At 28.4% G+C, this 12,769-nt stretch overlaps 1 protein-coding gene across 3 annotated transcripts; it reads right to left on the reverse strand.

Moving 5' to 3' along the window:
• Positions 1–671: 671 nt before the first annotated feature.
• Positions 672–12,331, reverse strand: LOC129981629 (uncharacterized). 3 transcript variants are annotated; one of them, XM_056092545.1, is made up of 4 exons: positions 12,258–12,331; positions 7,193–7,326; positions 6,944–7,051; positions 672–2,697 (listed from the first exon to the last, which is right to left on the reverse strand). In XM_056092545.1, the coding sequence occupies exon 4, from the start codon at positions 2,494–2,496 to the stop codon at positions 1,399–1,401; it is 1,098 nt and encodes a 365-aa protein (XP_055948520.1). In that variant the 5' UTR covers positions 2,497–2,697; positions 6,944–7,051; positions 7,193–7,326; positions 12,258–12,331; the 3' UTR covers positions 672–1,398. The 3 variants fall into 3 exon arrangements, with proteins under 3 accessions (XP_055948520.1, XP_055948519.1, XP_055948522.1); XM_056092544.1 differs by lacking the exon at positions 12,258–12,331 and adding an exon at positions 10,325–10,487; XM_056092547.1 differs by lacking the exons at positions 6,944–7,051; positions 7,193–7,326; positions 12,258–12,331 and adding an exon at positions 5,209–5,645.
• Between the last annotated feature and the right edge of the window lie 438 nt (positions 12,332–12,769).

Genomic DNA, 12,769 nt, shown 5'->3' on the forward strand with positions numbered 1-12,769 from the left:
TCTAGATCAAACAGTGTGGCCTATAGAGCGCCACAACACACACCTTTATTATTAGTAGAGATCGGTATCTGAAAGGTTAAAATATCACAGAATTTCAAGTAGAATTCAGAGGAAATCTTCAATAAAATATGAAAGAGGCTACAAACTTGGTTTTATACTTATGATTTATGAAATGCAAGCATAAAATTAAAAAAAAATTCATTCATGTGAATACCGACTCTAATGAAATAATAAAAATGTCGATGGTAATAACTTTAATAATAACTTAAGTAAACAATCCCTCTTCAGTTTTTAATTTTTGTTTGTTGAATTTCATATAAAGTAATTTAATAAATACAAATGCAGATGCCTAAAAAAATTGAAATTATAAAAATTATTTTCATTTTTTTAATAACAACAGCCAATTTCTTCTCTGACATGACTTACCTGAAAAGGATGCGTACACTGGATTTATATTTCCAAAACTACCAATAAAAGAAGATAATTTGTTCAAAACCCTATTTGAACACAAATTTATTTAGACACATGTACATCTTACTAAGGAAAAGAAACGTGAATTAACTTTAAATCAAAGAATAACAAGAATGAAGATATAACATATTATCTCGTCAACGAAATGCAAATTATGAAAAATGATTCAAAATACGTGAAGAAAATTGAGATTCGCAACATTAACAAAACATGATTTTATTTCATGATATTAAAATATAGACAAGTTAAATACAGATAAGATAGTGATAAATGTTATTCTGAACTTGCAAGTCAAAATAGTCTCAAATAACATTCAGACATCTGAAATCCAGGCTCCTGTGGTTTTTATATGTCCAGCTAACCACATTGCAAATGGACAACATACACATTGCTATTTTTAAAATAGTCTCAAATAACATTCAGACATCTGAAATCCAGGCTCCTGTGGTTTTTATATGTCCAGCTAACCACATTGCAAATGGACAACATACACATTTCTATTTTTAAAATAGTCTCAAATAACATTCAGACATCTGAAATCCAGGCTCCTGTGGTTTTTATATGTCCAGCTAACCACATTGCAAATTGACAACATACACATTGCTATTTTTAAAATAGTCTCAAATAACGTTCAGACATCTGAAATCCAGGCTTCTGTGGTTTTTATATGTCCAGCTAACCACATTGCAAATTGACAACATACACATTGCTATTTTTAAAATAGTCTCAAATAACATTCAGACATCTGAAATCCAGGCTCCTGTGGTTTTTATATGTCCAGCTAACCACATTGCAAATTGACAACATACACATTGCTATTTTTAAAATAGTCTCAAATAACGTTCAGACATCTGAAATCCAGGCTTCTGTGGTTTTTATATGTCCAGCTAACCACATTGCAAATTGACAACATACACATTGCTATTTTTAAGGATAGTCAGATCCTTCAATAACACGAAATACATACTCAGCGACATGCGCATTCTTCTCAGCTTGCATAATTTTCCGGAAAGCATTGCGTCTTCTCTCATCTCTGTTTATTTCAATTTTATAAGATTCGGGAACAATAAGCCACAATTCTCTGAAGTGATCGTAGTAATCATAGCCATCCATTATGTAATAAATTAATATGTGATCGAAGATCGTTATGAAATCGGCAAGTTGCATGTATTTCAACAACTCATTCGCCAATTTGATGAATAGCGACTGGAATGGCCACATCAAAGCCTGTTTAAGGGCAGTTGCAGGATTAGCATGGAACAATTCCAGGCGTTCTGCTTCGTCCATTTGGTAAAGACATTGGCGGAAATCATCTTTGTGAATGAGGTAGTTGTTATTGAGGAGATAATCCCTCCTGCACTGCTTGGACAAAAATCGAAAATAAGAACTTATCCTCAACGGGATATCCAAATACCTTAAAAATGCAGGTCTGAAATAATGTGCAATCAATTCCTCCAAAGTTTTAGTACCACCTTCTTTCATCAACTTGATCCAGAACCTCACCGCAGTATTAGTTTGTCTCTCATTAATATGCACCATACCGTTAGCTTTCATTTTGTGCCAGAGATTCACAATTTCATCCAGAAAAAAATAATTGCAAGCCAACTTAAAACGATCGCTGATGTCAATCCTGTCACTGTGAATGATCTTCTTTGCCGTTTTCACCCTATCAATCGTTCCATTACTCTTCCAACAAATATAATTCAGAAATTCGGAGCAAAAATCTTCCTCCCCTGGAAATATGAATACGTGGTCTTCCAGCCACATGACCACTTCATAGTGCATCGGCTGGATCATTTTTGCCACTTTAGGCGGAATAGATGGTGGAAGAAGTGGCAGCTTCTCCATTGCCGTCTTCTCTATAAAACCCCATAGGGCAAGTCTGCTGCTCTGGAACAGATGGAATGGATGCATCATCGTTACTTCATTATCCAACATAATTCTTACATCAGGATCCAGTAAGAGATGTGAGGCGATTTTGACTGACGCAATGTGCAGAAGAGAGGGCATGAAATGGAAATTCATCTTGTTCTGAAAGTCTTGTTCCCTAACTTAACACTAAAATGAGAACAAGATGTGTTATTATCTTTGGTTAGAGGAGTAAAAGTCAGAGGAACGCAATATTTTAAAAAGCAGTCAAGGTTTCAGAAGTCTGTTGGGAGGAAAAGGGGAACAAGGCCATCAAGGTCATCTTATCTACAACTCCGATCTGAATTCTGTAATAGCCTGCAGAAGAGAAAAGAAAAGAATTTTTAAAAAATAATTTAGTTTTCATACTTAAAACTACGCTGAAATAACGGTGAAAAAAACCATATTAAACTGAAAATTAAATTCTGCCGGAGGGTTAAATAATTGATATATATTTAACTTAACTTTATTTGACTGACTTACTCAATTTATATAGTTTACTGAATAGTTTTAAAACCAAAATAAACATGCACAAATACCATTATTGCTCATGAATTTTGAAAACTCTAGAGTAGATATTGGTTATATGAGATGATCATAAGGGAGAAGATCGCTCAATGTTATGAATTTATAATATAACATTCCTGCCACATTATCTTTATAGTAAAAAACAGTAATTTACAGGAATTCTGAACGGATGCTTCAATGCGCTTGGCTACAAAAATGGAGTTTTGGCAAAATACAAGAATTTTAGTTTCTCTTCTATTAGGAACTGACATCGAGAAATTTCATTAGCTCTGATTATCACGTGATATTTTGTCCTTGAATACAATCATCTCCTCAGTAAATTAAAGTTGCTTCTTTCAGCAATTGGCAAAAGTCTAAGCATGAACACATGCTTTTAACTGAGCCATTCTTTTTCAAAGTTTTTGTTGTTATTTATAGAATCATGGATTCCATGCCTCTGAAACTGCTTTCAATAATCCAAATAGAATAAAGAAATATTATTAAAATAATATATTCTTTATTTTTGTTTGTTAAATTCTAACAGTTATTAACATTAGTGTCATTCCGTAGTATCTAAGCCAAGTTAATACTCATTAAAAGATCGTTCAGATTTTTCTTATAAAATCTTTCCAACATTTATTATAACGTTTAACAATTTTAATATTAAAATTATTAATATTTTTGGTAACTAATTGATTTCCAGAATATATTGTGTTTCCAAAATAATTTCCAATGCCGTTTACAAAAAACTAAAAAGAAAAATAACAATGGAGTCATACTGATTTTATGTCTGTGGCCGCGTGAGGAAATTCATGCTTCTAGTTACGGGTTAAACATTCATATCTAAATAAATAAAAAATAATAATGATTTGTAATATTTCCAAATTTACAGTTATTCCTGCTTAACTCCCTTTTCCAAACTTACAACTATCACCCTCGTTCCCCTTTTCTAAATTTACAGCAAATCAACCAATGAAAATAAATGTTTCCGCCATTGCTCCTTCCTTCTTCGTCATCTTTTAGCCCAAAGCTATTCCGAGCGATTCAAAAATCAATCGAATGGCGCATGCGCTAAAGGATGTCCCGGGAAAACGGGTAAACATTTGAAGAAGCATAGATACCAAGAGCCGTGTTCTCTGTTATTCTTTTTCGTTTTAGATTGCAATCGTTGAAGTGACGGATTTGACCCTATGCAAACATGAATTATTATTATTTTTTTTTTCAATTTTAAAAACTTATGTGAAGCGATATATTACGAATCTAAAATCTATATTATTTATATTAATGGAATATTATATCATGCACATATACAAGCACTGCCATGAAAAAAAAATATACAAATTTAGGGGGGGGGGGAGAGAATTATTTATTTTAAAACATAAAATAAAGATAAAAATAAAATGTTCAAATTCTTACTTCATAATATGCTAATAATAGAGGATCCATTCAAAAGCATTAAAGTACAAGCAGCTTTCGGTATTTTATAAAGTTGATGAATTTTGTGAATTATTGCTAACACATCTAACTGGGCCTTTTTTTTTTATTTAATTAGTTTTCTTTAAGTCATTAAATCTTTGGTTCACGAGCATTTAAACAATTTCAAAAAAATAAATAAAAATAAAGATGCAAGTTTTCATTTATTTTTTAAACGTGATAATATCCTATATACATATTGCATTGAGTTATTTATGAACATAGAATAAAAATAACTAAAAAATAATATTGGATTTTATTGTTAACACATGCACGAGTTGACATCCTTTATTCCATTATTTCAAATAAAAAAAAATCTTTGTTTCTAAATGTTTTTAGAGAAATGTTATTTTTTTTCTATATTATTTTGTTAATAGAGTATTAAACGATGTCAATTCAATGTGATTCATTTTCATGAAAGAAATATTTCAAATTCCGACTACTGTAGAAAGAACCTTGATCTTACAGAAATAAACTCTTAAGTCCGTCTCCTTCTTTTTTCTTTTCTTTTTTTCTCTTTAAGATTCAGTTGAAAAGTGTTCTGAAAATAACTGAATCTACCATGTTACACAAACACGCACGCACATGATAATTCAAAATTTTAAAGAAATTAAAATTATTTGCAATGAATAAATATTCATTTATGAAAATAATAAAACTAATATGAACCTATAACGCTATATATAAATAACATAAAGGAGAAATTTAATTACAATTTGATGTTTAGTAAATTCGGCATATAATACTCAATTAGGGAAATTTTAAACCCACTTAACTACAGTAAATGCTGCCTTGTTTATAACAACAAAGATTTAAAAAATGGACAAAATAATATAATATCAACTTTACCTTTGACAGCATTGAAATATAGGCCCAGCTCAAAATAAATATTAAAACAACTTTGCAAACGCCCCAAAAGATCTGAAGTATTAACATCTTATAATGACAAATGATCTTATGACACTTTCTGCTTGGCAAGAGTCATTTGTTATGTATGAGTCAAGAAGATTGAAGGGACCCTTTTTAAACTACTGAGAACCACACTGAGCATGCGCGTGTGTGATGCAAGCAAACATGACGGCTGAGCCCACCTCTGCGTCATACTCTCGCTCTCATAAAGATGCATGATCAGATGATTAAAAAAAATCCATTAAATTATATTAAATATCGTAAAATATACAAACTGATACCCTTGGCATTCTTAAATAGTACAAAAATAATTTTTATGAAACAGTTATTTCGGGGGTTGTTTTCGAAAAAGTACTATAGGGTGCATATATTCAATAATAATAATAATAAAAGAGGGCCAAATCTGTTAGCTCTAAGGTTCAACAGGTCTATTTAATAAATTGCTAAAAGAATTTTTAGTATTAGAAATGTAAAGTTTTAATCGTTAAAGTAACTCATATCATTTTGAGAACACATATCATCGATGTTTAAATATCATATATTTTATATATGCACTGAGTGATACAGTACTTTGGTAAACTTTACATGATATAAATAATAATATAAAATAAATCTTACATTACAAATAAATCTTACATTTTAGTAAGGTACGGTACTCTACGGTAATGTAAATAATAATGATGGATTGCATATCTTTAAGAAGTATTAACAGATTAATATTCATATATACAATGAATAAGTCTTCACTGATTAGCTTTTAAAATCTGTGCTTTTTGTTGGTGACATATAATTAATTTAACAATCTAGCAAGGGTAAAAAAAAAAAAAAAAAATGAAAATATGATAAAAATTTTTATTATTTCCTGAAAAGTTTTAAAACAAATAAATTTTATTATAAAGAAATAAGAGAGATATAATTATTTCATTATAAATTATCTTAATTTCACCTTCTGGCTGATATTTTTAAGGTTTGTATTTAATTTAAAGTAAAAACATAAAAAGGGAAAATATTCAATTACATCTAAATTTCAACTTAATTAAATTTTTATTTAAATATTACTAATTTACTTATTTCTAACATTTCAGAACATTTAATTGACGATCCGTTACTTTGCAATTTTTTTGTTATGAAAAGAAATGTAATATTCAATAATATATTTTTTTCATAGTTTATAGGAGTTAAATTTATTTTTGTCGATAATGCATTCTATATAATATAATGTTAATAAATGGAGCATTTCATTTCCATTTTAATAATTTACTTGAACTACTTTACTTACTTTTCATTCACATTAAATGTAAAAAAAAACTAATTTCAACAATTTGAAATTAAAATAATTTGAATTTAATATACTGTTATTCTTTAAAAAAAGGACTGCCACGTAAAAAATAAATAAATAAACTATTCCTATTCAACTAAAATCTTAAAGAAATCAATCATGAACTTAAATGCATTACTATTTATAAAATATACAAAAACGGAATTTCATCAGAAAAATTTAAATCGATTTAATTAATATAATTATAAAAGTATATTCAACGGATTACAATGACTAAGAAATACAACTACCGACAGAAAAGATCTAATTTTTAAAGAACTCGAATCTAATTATTTGATATTTAAAACAAATGAAGTTTTAAGCCAATGACTGTAATGAATAAGATAAAATACTCACTAAATTTGCCTCTGTTGACTGATTGATTAATGTGTAGGAGTTTTATGGAGCAGGAGCAGGAGCCAGGATCATCCGCACTGCGTCAAACATACGGTGATACAAAGAAAACTGAAAGATAAGCGCAGATCAAAATAAATGCTAAAATAACTTTACAAATATTTAAACAAAACTTATCATTTCATTATCATCTTAGAAAATACATGACACATGTAAATTTATCAGCTGAATTAGAGAGAAAAACTTACGTACCTAAGGAAAAAGAGGAAAGCCCGATCGAAGCCACGGAGAACCTCTCTGAAGATGCGCGCGTCTGTGAGGACAAACCAAAATGGCAGTCAATCCCTCATCCGCATTATACTCTCGTTCTCAGATCTTCTCGCGACCTGTTGAATTAAAAATTCGTTCAAATTAAATAAAATATTGTACATTGCATAAACAGATCATTTGAAAGATTTTTTTTTTGTCTTTTTAAACAATAAAAAAATAATTTTCTTAATGATTCTTTCTTAGGATTTCTCAAATGCATTTTGTCAGTATCCGAAACATATCAGGGCTAAATCTGATAGCCTTGAAATTCAACAAGTGTGTGTTCCGCAGATCACTAAAAAGCACTCATCTTTATTAATTAGAGATGTAAACTTTTTATCACTTAACTAGTCATAATAATTTTAGAAGACAGATCGTCGATACTTAATATTATATATTTTATATTATATATTGAGATATATATTATTTTGATTAACTTTCGTTGTTTCATTAATTAAATGACTCTAAATAGATATTAATATATATAATTTTTATCTGTTTTTTTTTGTTGTTGTTGTTATGCACAGAGTGATAATTATTTTAACATATGCAAGGAATTTAAATCTAATAGTATTTTATATATAATAATAGAATATTAGATTCAAATTCCTTACATATGTTTCCTTATAAATTAATGAGTGCAATGAGCAAAGTAAGATTTGCATCAAAATTATTTTGACGAACGTTGAAAAATAGGCTCAACAAAATAAATATTAAAATAAATGCAAACATTGCAATAAAATTGAAATGCCATCGTTTAAAAAAATACACAAAGTTTTTCTGCTCAATTAGAGAGAAATATACGTAAGAAGGGAGAAATGAAGGAACCCGATTTAAGCTATGATTGAAATGCCATCGTTTAAAAAAATACACAAAGTTTTTCTGCTCAATTAGAGAGAAATATACGTAAGAAGGGAGAAATGAAGGAACCCGATTTAAGCTATGATTGAAATGCCATCGTTTAAAAAAATACACAAAGTTTTTCTGCTCAATTAGAGAGAAATATACGTAAGAAGGGAGAAATGAAGGAACCCGATTTAAGCTATGATTGAAATGCCATCGTTTAAAAAAATACACAAAGTTTTTCTGCTCAATTAGAGAGAAATATACGTAAGAAGGGAGAAATGAAGGAACCCGATTTAAGCTATGATTGAAATGCCATCGTTTAAAAAAATACACAAAGTTTTTCTGCTCAATTAGAGAGAAATATACGTAAGAAGGGAGAAATGAAGGAACCCGATTTAAGCTATGATTGAAATGCCATCGTTTAAAAAAATACACAAAGTTTTTCTGCTCAATTAGAGAGAAATATACGTAAGAAGGGAGAAATGAAGGAACCCGATTTAAGCTATGATTGAAATGCCATCGTTTAAAAAAATACACAAAGTTTTTCTGCTCAATTAGAGAGAAATATACGTAAGAAGGGAGAAATGAAGGAACCCGATTTAAGCTATGATTGAAATGCCATCGTTTAAAAAAATACACAAAGTTTTTCTGCTCAATTAGAGAGAAATATACGTAAGAAGGGAGAAATGAAGGAACCCGATTTAAGCTATGATTGAAATGCCATCGTTTAAAAAAATACACAAAGTTTTTCTGCTCAATTAGAGAGAAATATACATAAGAAGGGAGAAATGAAGGAACCCGATTTAAGCTATGATTCGAAGTTACGCGTCTGTAATGTTAACAAAAACGCTCAAACCCTCCTTTGCATTATATTCTCGTTTTCTACCTTCTCAAGATCAGATAATTAAAAATTCATTAAAATTAGATAAAATACTGTATTATATAAATAATAATACTAGATAGAATATAATTAAGAAGCATTTTCAAAATTTGGTTTTTGCGAAAACGGAAGTTCCATATATATTAACACAATACTTTTTAAAACAACAAATATTGAGTCAAATACTTTATATATTCTACTTAATGATTTGAAAATACGACACATACACTTACTTTGCTGCAATTATAGACTATTAATTATACATTACAAAACGCATACAATAGCAAAATAATAATAATATTAATTTTTTATATCTTATTTCCTATCTGGCTATGATGTTTCGAAATTTTTTCATATCATAACCAAAGCTTAACTTTCTACTTTAATTAACTTATGTAACAAATAATTTATATGTTAACTTAAATAATTACAAAATTTAATGACATATCAAGCATAAAATTTGTTTTTTTAAAAAATGATATGATTAGAATTCATACTCTTTCTAGAAAACATATAAAATAAAGTATATCTCAAAAAATGAATATTTAAGGATAATATTTCTCACATCTATCAAACTAATATGATAGACCAAACTAATATTTCTCACATCTATGTTAATTCCCTATATAACCCGTCTATAAAAATTAATGTATCATCATTATAAATAAATAAAAAATAATTAATAATTAAAATAAAAAATAAAGAATAAAAATTAATGAATAATTTTTTATTAAAATATTTTTTAAATTTTTTTACCTAAGATGCAATTTATTTAGATAATCGATTTTTCTCTTTCTTTTACAATGTGCAAGAGCTCTAAAATTTAAAACATTTATTTATTTCCTATGCCTTTATATATATTTAGTCTATAATTATTATTAATGCAGCATTTTTTAACCTAGGATACTAATTTCCTTAGGAGGGTATGTCAAATGACCGTGAGAAATTGCGAGAAAAAATATTAAATTATGAATGTTGATAGAATAAAATAACATGAACATAAAACAAAATATAAAAAGCTTTTATAACAATTCACATTTCTAATCCGAATTATATTTTAACAAGAAAAATCATAATTAATTAAATTTAGACAGTTATGAATATTTTAAATTCAGTTTAAGTATATTTTTTATTTACAGAAGCAGTAACTGTCTAGAACAATAAAATCACCCGATGACATCTGTCAATAATATATACATTTCCGTAATATTTACACTAAGTAAGCAAACGATTCATTGTTGTTTACAGTAATATCTGTATCTGGAATATCTCGAACAATTTCAGCGTTACTCAATTAATATACGTTTGCTAAATTTGCATAAACAGTAAAAGTAAAAACATCTCTTTACCTGTATTTTACTATTTCTGTATCTGTATATAGATGTTAGTAATGAATGGGCTTGGGATATATGGCGCAGTGAAGACGGTTAAGCGTTACGCCAGTAAAAAAGGCTCGTTGAATTAATGCTTTAAATTAACATTTATTCCATTCTGGCGCCATCTAGTAATCAAATTCAGAAGCAATAATTTTATCAGGATATGCCTTTATAAATCACAATTATGAAATATATTAAATACTAGAATAGATATAAACTTTTTAAAGCATACTTTTATTAATACAGTAAAAAGTAGGAAATAATATTTTAAATCGAAAAGCTGGTGTTACTATTAATATATTAAACCACAATTAATATCATAGCAAAGTTATTCTTGGACATTCATTACAAGAAAAATTAAAATATTTTACAAAAGTGACTAAAATTCTAATTCACTAAGAATGTTTCTTTCCGAATGACACGTTTCCCCAAGTTTTTATTGTTTTAGTCACCACTTAGGCTATCAGCTGGTTCATTGGACTGTGTGTAGTTTTCATTTAATCTCTTACATAACTCGGATGTTCCTGATAGTATTGTTGATATGCTTTAGAATCTAGTATATCAAGGAACAAGATATCTCTGAGGAAGAAAAAGATTTTTTTAAAAATCTCAATTTGAAATCTCAATCTATTTGTAATGAAATTCAGGGAGGGTGGATTGATAGGTCCATGCTCTGGGTTGTTTACTGTCTTGTTTTGTCTGTTATTTCATTCATTTATTTACTTTAACCTCAGCTTCTGGTGATTTTTATTTGTAGTAAACAAATTTTTTTCAAAATACAAAATTGTATTATTCTGTGCAAATTTTGAATTCATTTATTTGTGTTTTTTGTTTGCTATATTTACCATGTTTGGAATCTTCAATTTTATTTCTTTACTTTGTATCAGCTACTAGTATATTTTTTTGTTCCAATTTTATTTTTGTTTCTTTGTGTGGATATTTATGTAATTTTATCCTTTTATTACTTTCCTATTAATTTTATCCTTCTATTAACTTCTTATTCTCCTTTCATAAATAGGTTTATTTTTGGTGCTCATGCTGTCTTTCTGTTTGTGTTTTTCATTTCTTAATTTTAATTAATTGATTGCATTTTAAGTATTAACCTGTTATAGTTTGGTATTACTGAAACAAGTATTATATCTTTCATCCATTGGGCATTATGATTCTATTCTTGTGTTTAAAGATTTTGTTGCTACAAAAAAATTATATATATAAGCTACCAAATTTGGCTGAAGTGTGTTTTAGAAAATGAAAATGAGCTCCTTTGTGCAAATTTTTTAATTTCTATTAATAAAAAATTTAGTGAAATTTTGGCCTTTTTTTGGCCATAAATACCAAGATCATAATAGCACAAAATTCATTTTTGCTCCATTTAAAAACTTTAAAAATTTAATTATCGCGTAATGTTTTCCTATATTTTGATAATTAAGGATTTTTTTTTTTTTTGCCTAATTTTGTACAATAGATTTCACTGTAACAAGGAACTACCATTTTTATTATTTCATGAAATATTTATGGAGTTTTCTTCTAATGTAAAGAAATATCCTGTTTATTATATGTGCAGTTCACATGAGGAATCAAAGTAAAGTTATACATAGAATAAGTGCGGCATACATAAAATAAGTGTAAGGCTATTAAAATAGTAATTTTTAAATCATAACAAATTAAGGTATAAAAATATCCTTTTGAAGAAATCATGAACATCAACATGATGTATAAGAGCTTCTTTCAAACATGAATAATATGCCCAACAAATAATATGGTCGTCAAGGGCGCCTAGTAATTAACAAAAAGCATAAACTCTCCCTCCCCCCTTTATTTTTAAGACGTAGTGACATATCAACCAATCTTTAATTTAGGATTCATTTACCAAAGAAATTCTAATCAAAATAACGGTTGTACTTACCTTACTCTGTATGGTCAGAATGTTGCCAGTTTGTTTACTCTTCGTATCGCCAAATCGAACTACTGCTATTTCCCCCACGGCTCTCTCTGGTAAACCCTGCGTGAAGTGGAAGGCGCAGTAACACTTTTTTTATGGCTTACCGATACATGTATTTGTTATGGGCTGTATCACGACTCAGTACGGACAAGCACATAATTTTTACCTTAGAAGTGTTTTTTGCTTCTATTTCTAAAACTAACTCTCTGCTTAGGGAGCGATAAAAATAATCTGAAAAAAACTAAGAACAAGAAATAATGTATGGCAAATATAAATTAATGAAAGGAGGAAGGGTATTTCTCATGAACGTTTTATATTTCTCATGAACGTTTTATATTTCTCATGAACGTTTTACGTAAAGTATGGAATTGCAGAATGAATAATGAAAATAAATTGATAATTGAAAAATATAAAGAAAAAAGGCTGTATAGAAATCATATTAATAATTAATGAAGAAGTTGATTAAAAGATATCAA

This window comes from Argiope bruennichi, chromosome 8 (genome assembly GCF_947563725.1).
Source record: "Argiope bruennichi chromosome 8, qqArgBrue1.1, whole genome shotgun sequence".
Lineage (NCBI taxonomy): Eukaryota > Metazoa > Arthropoda > Arachnida > Araneae > Araneidae > Argiope > Argiope bruennichi.

Coding starts and splice junctions, on each gene's coding strand:
- LOC129981629 (XM_056092545.1), bottom strand. CDS start 2,496: ATGAATTTCCATTTCATGCCCTCTCTTCTGCACATTGCGTCAGTCAAA.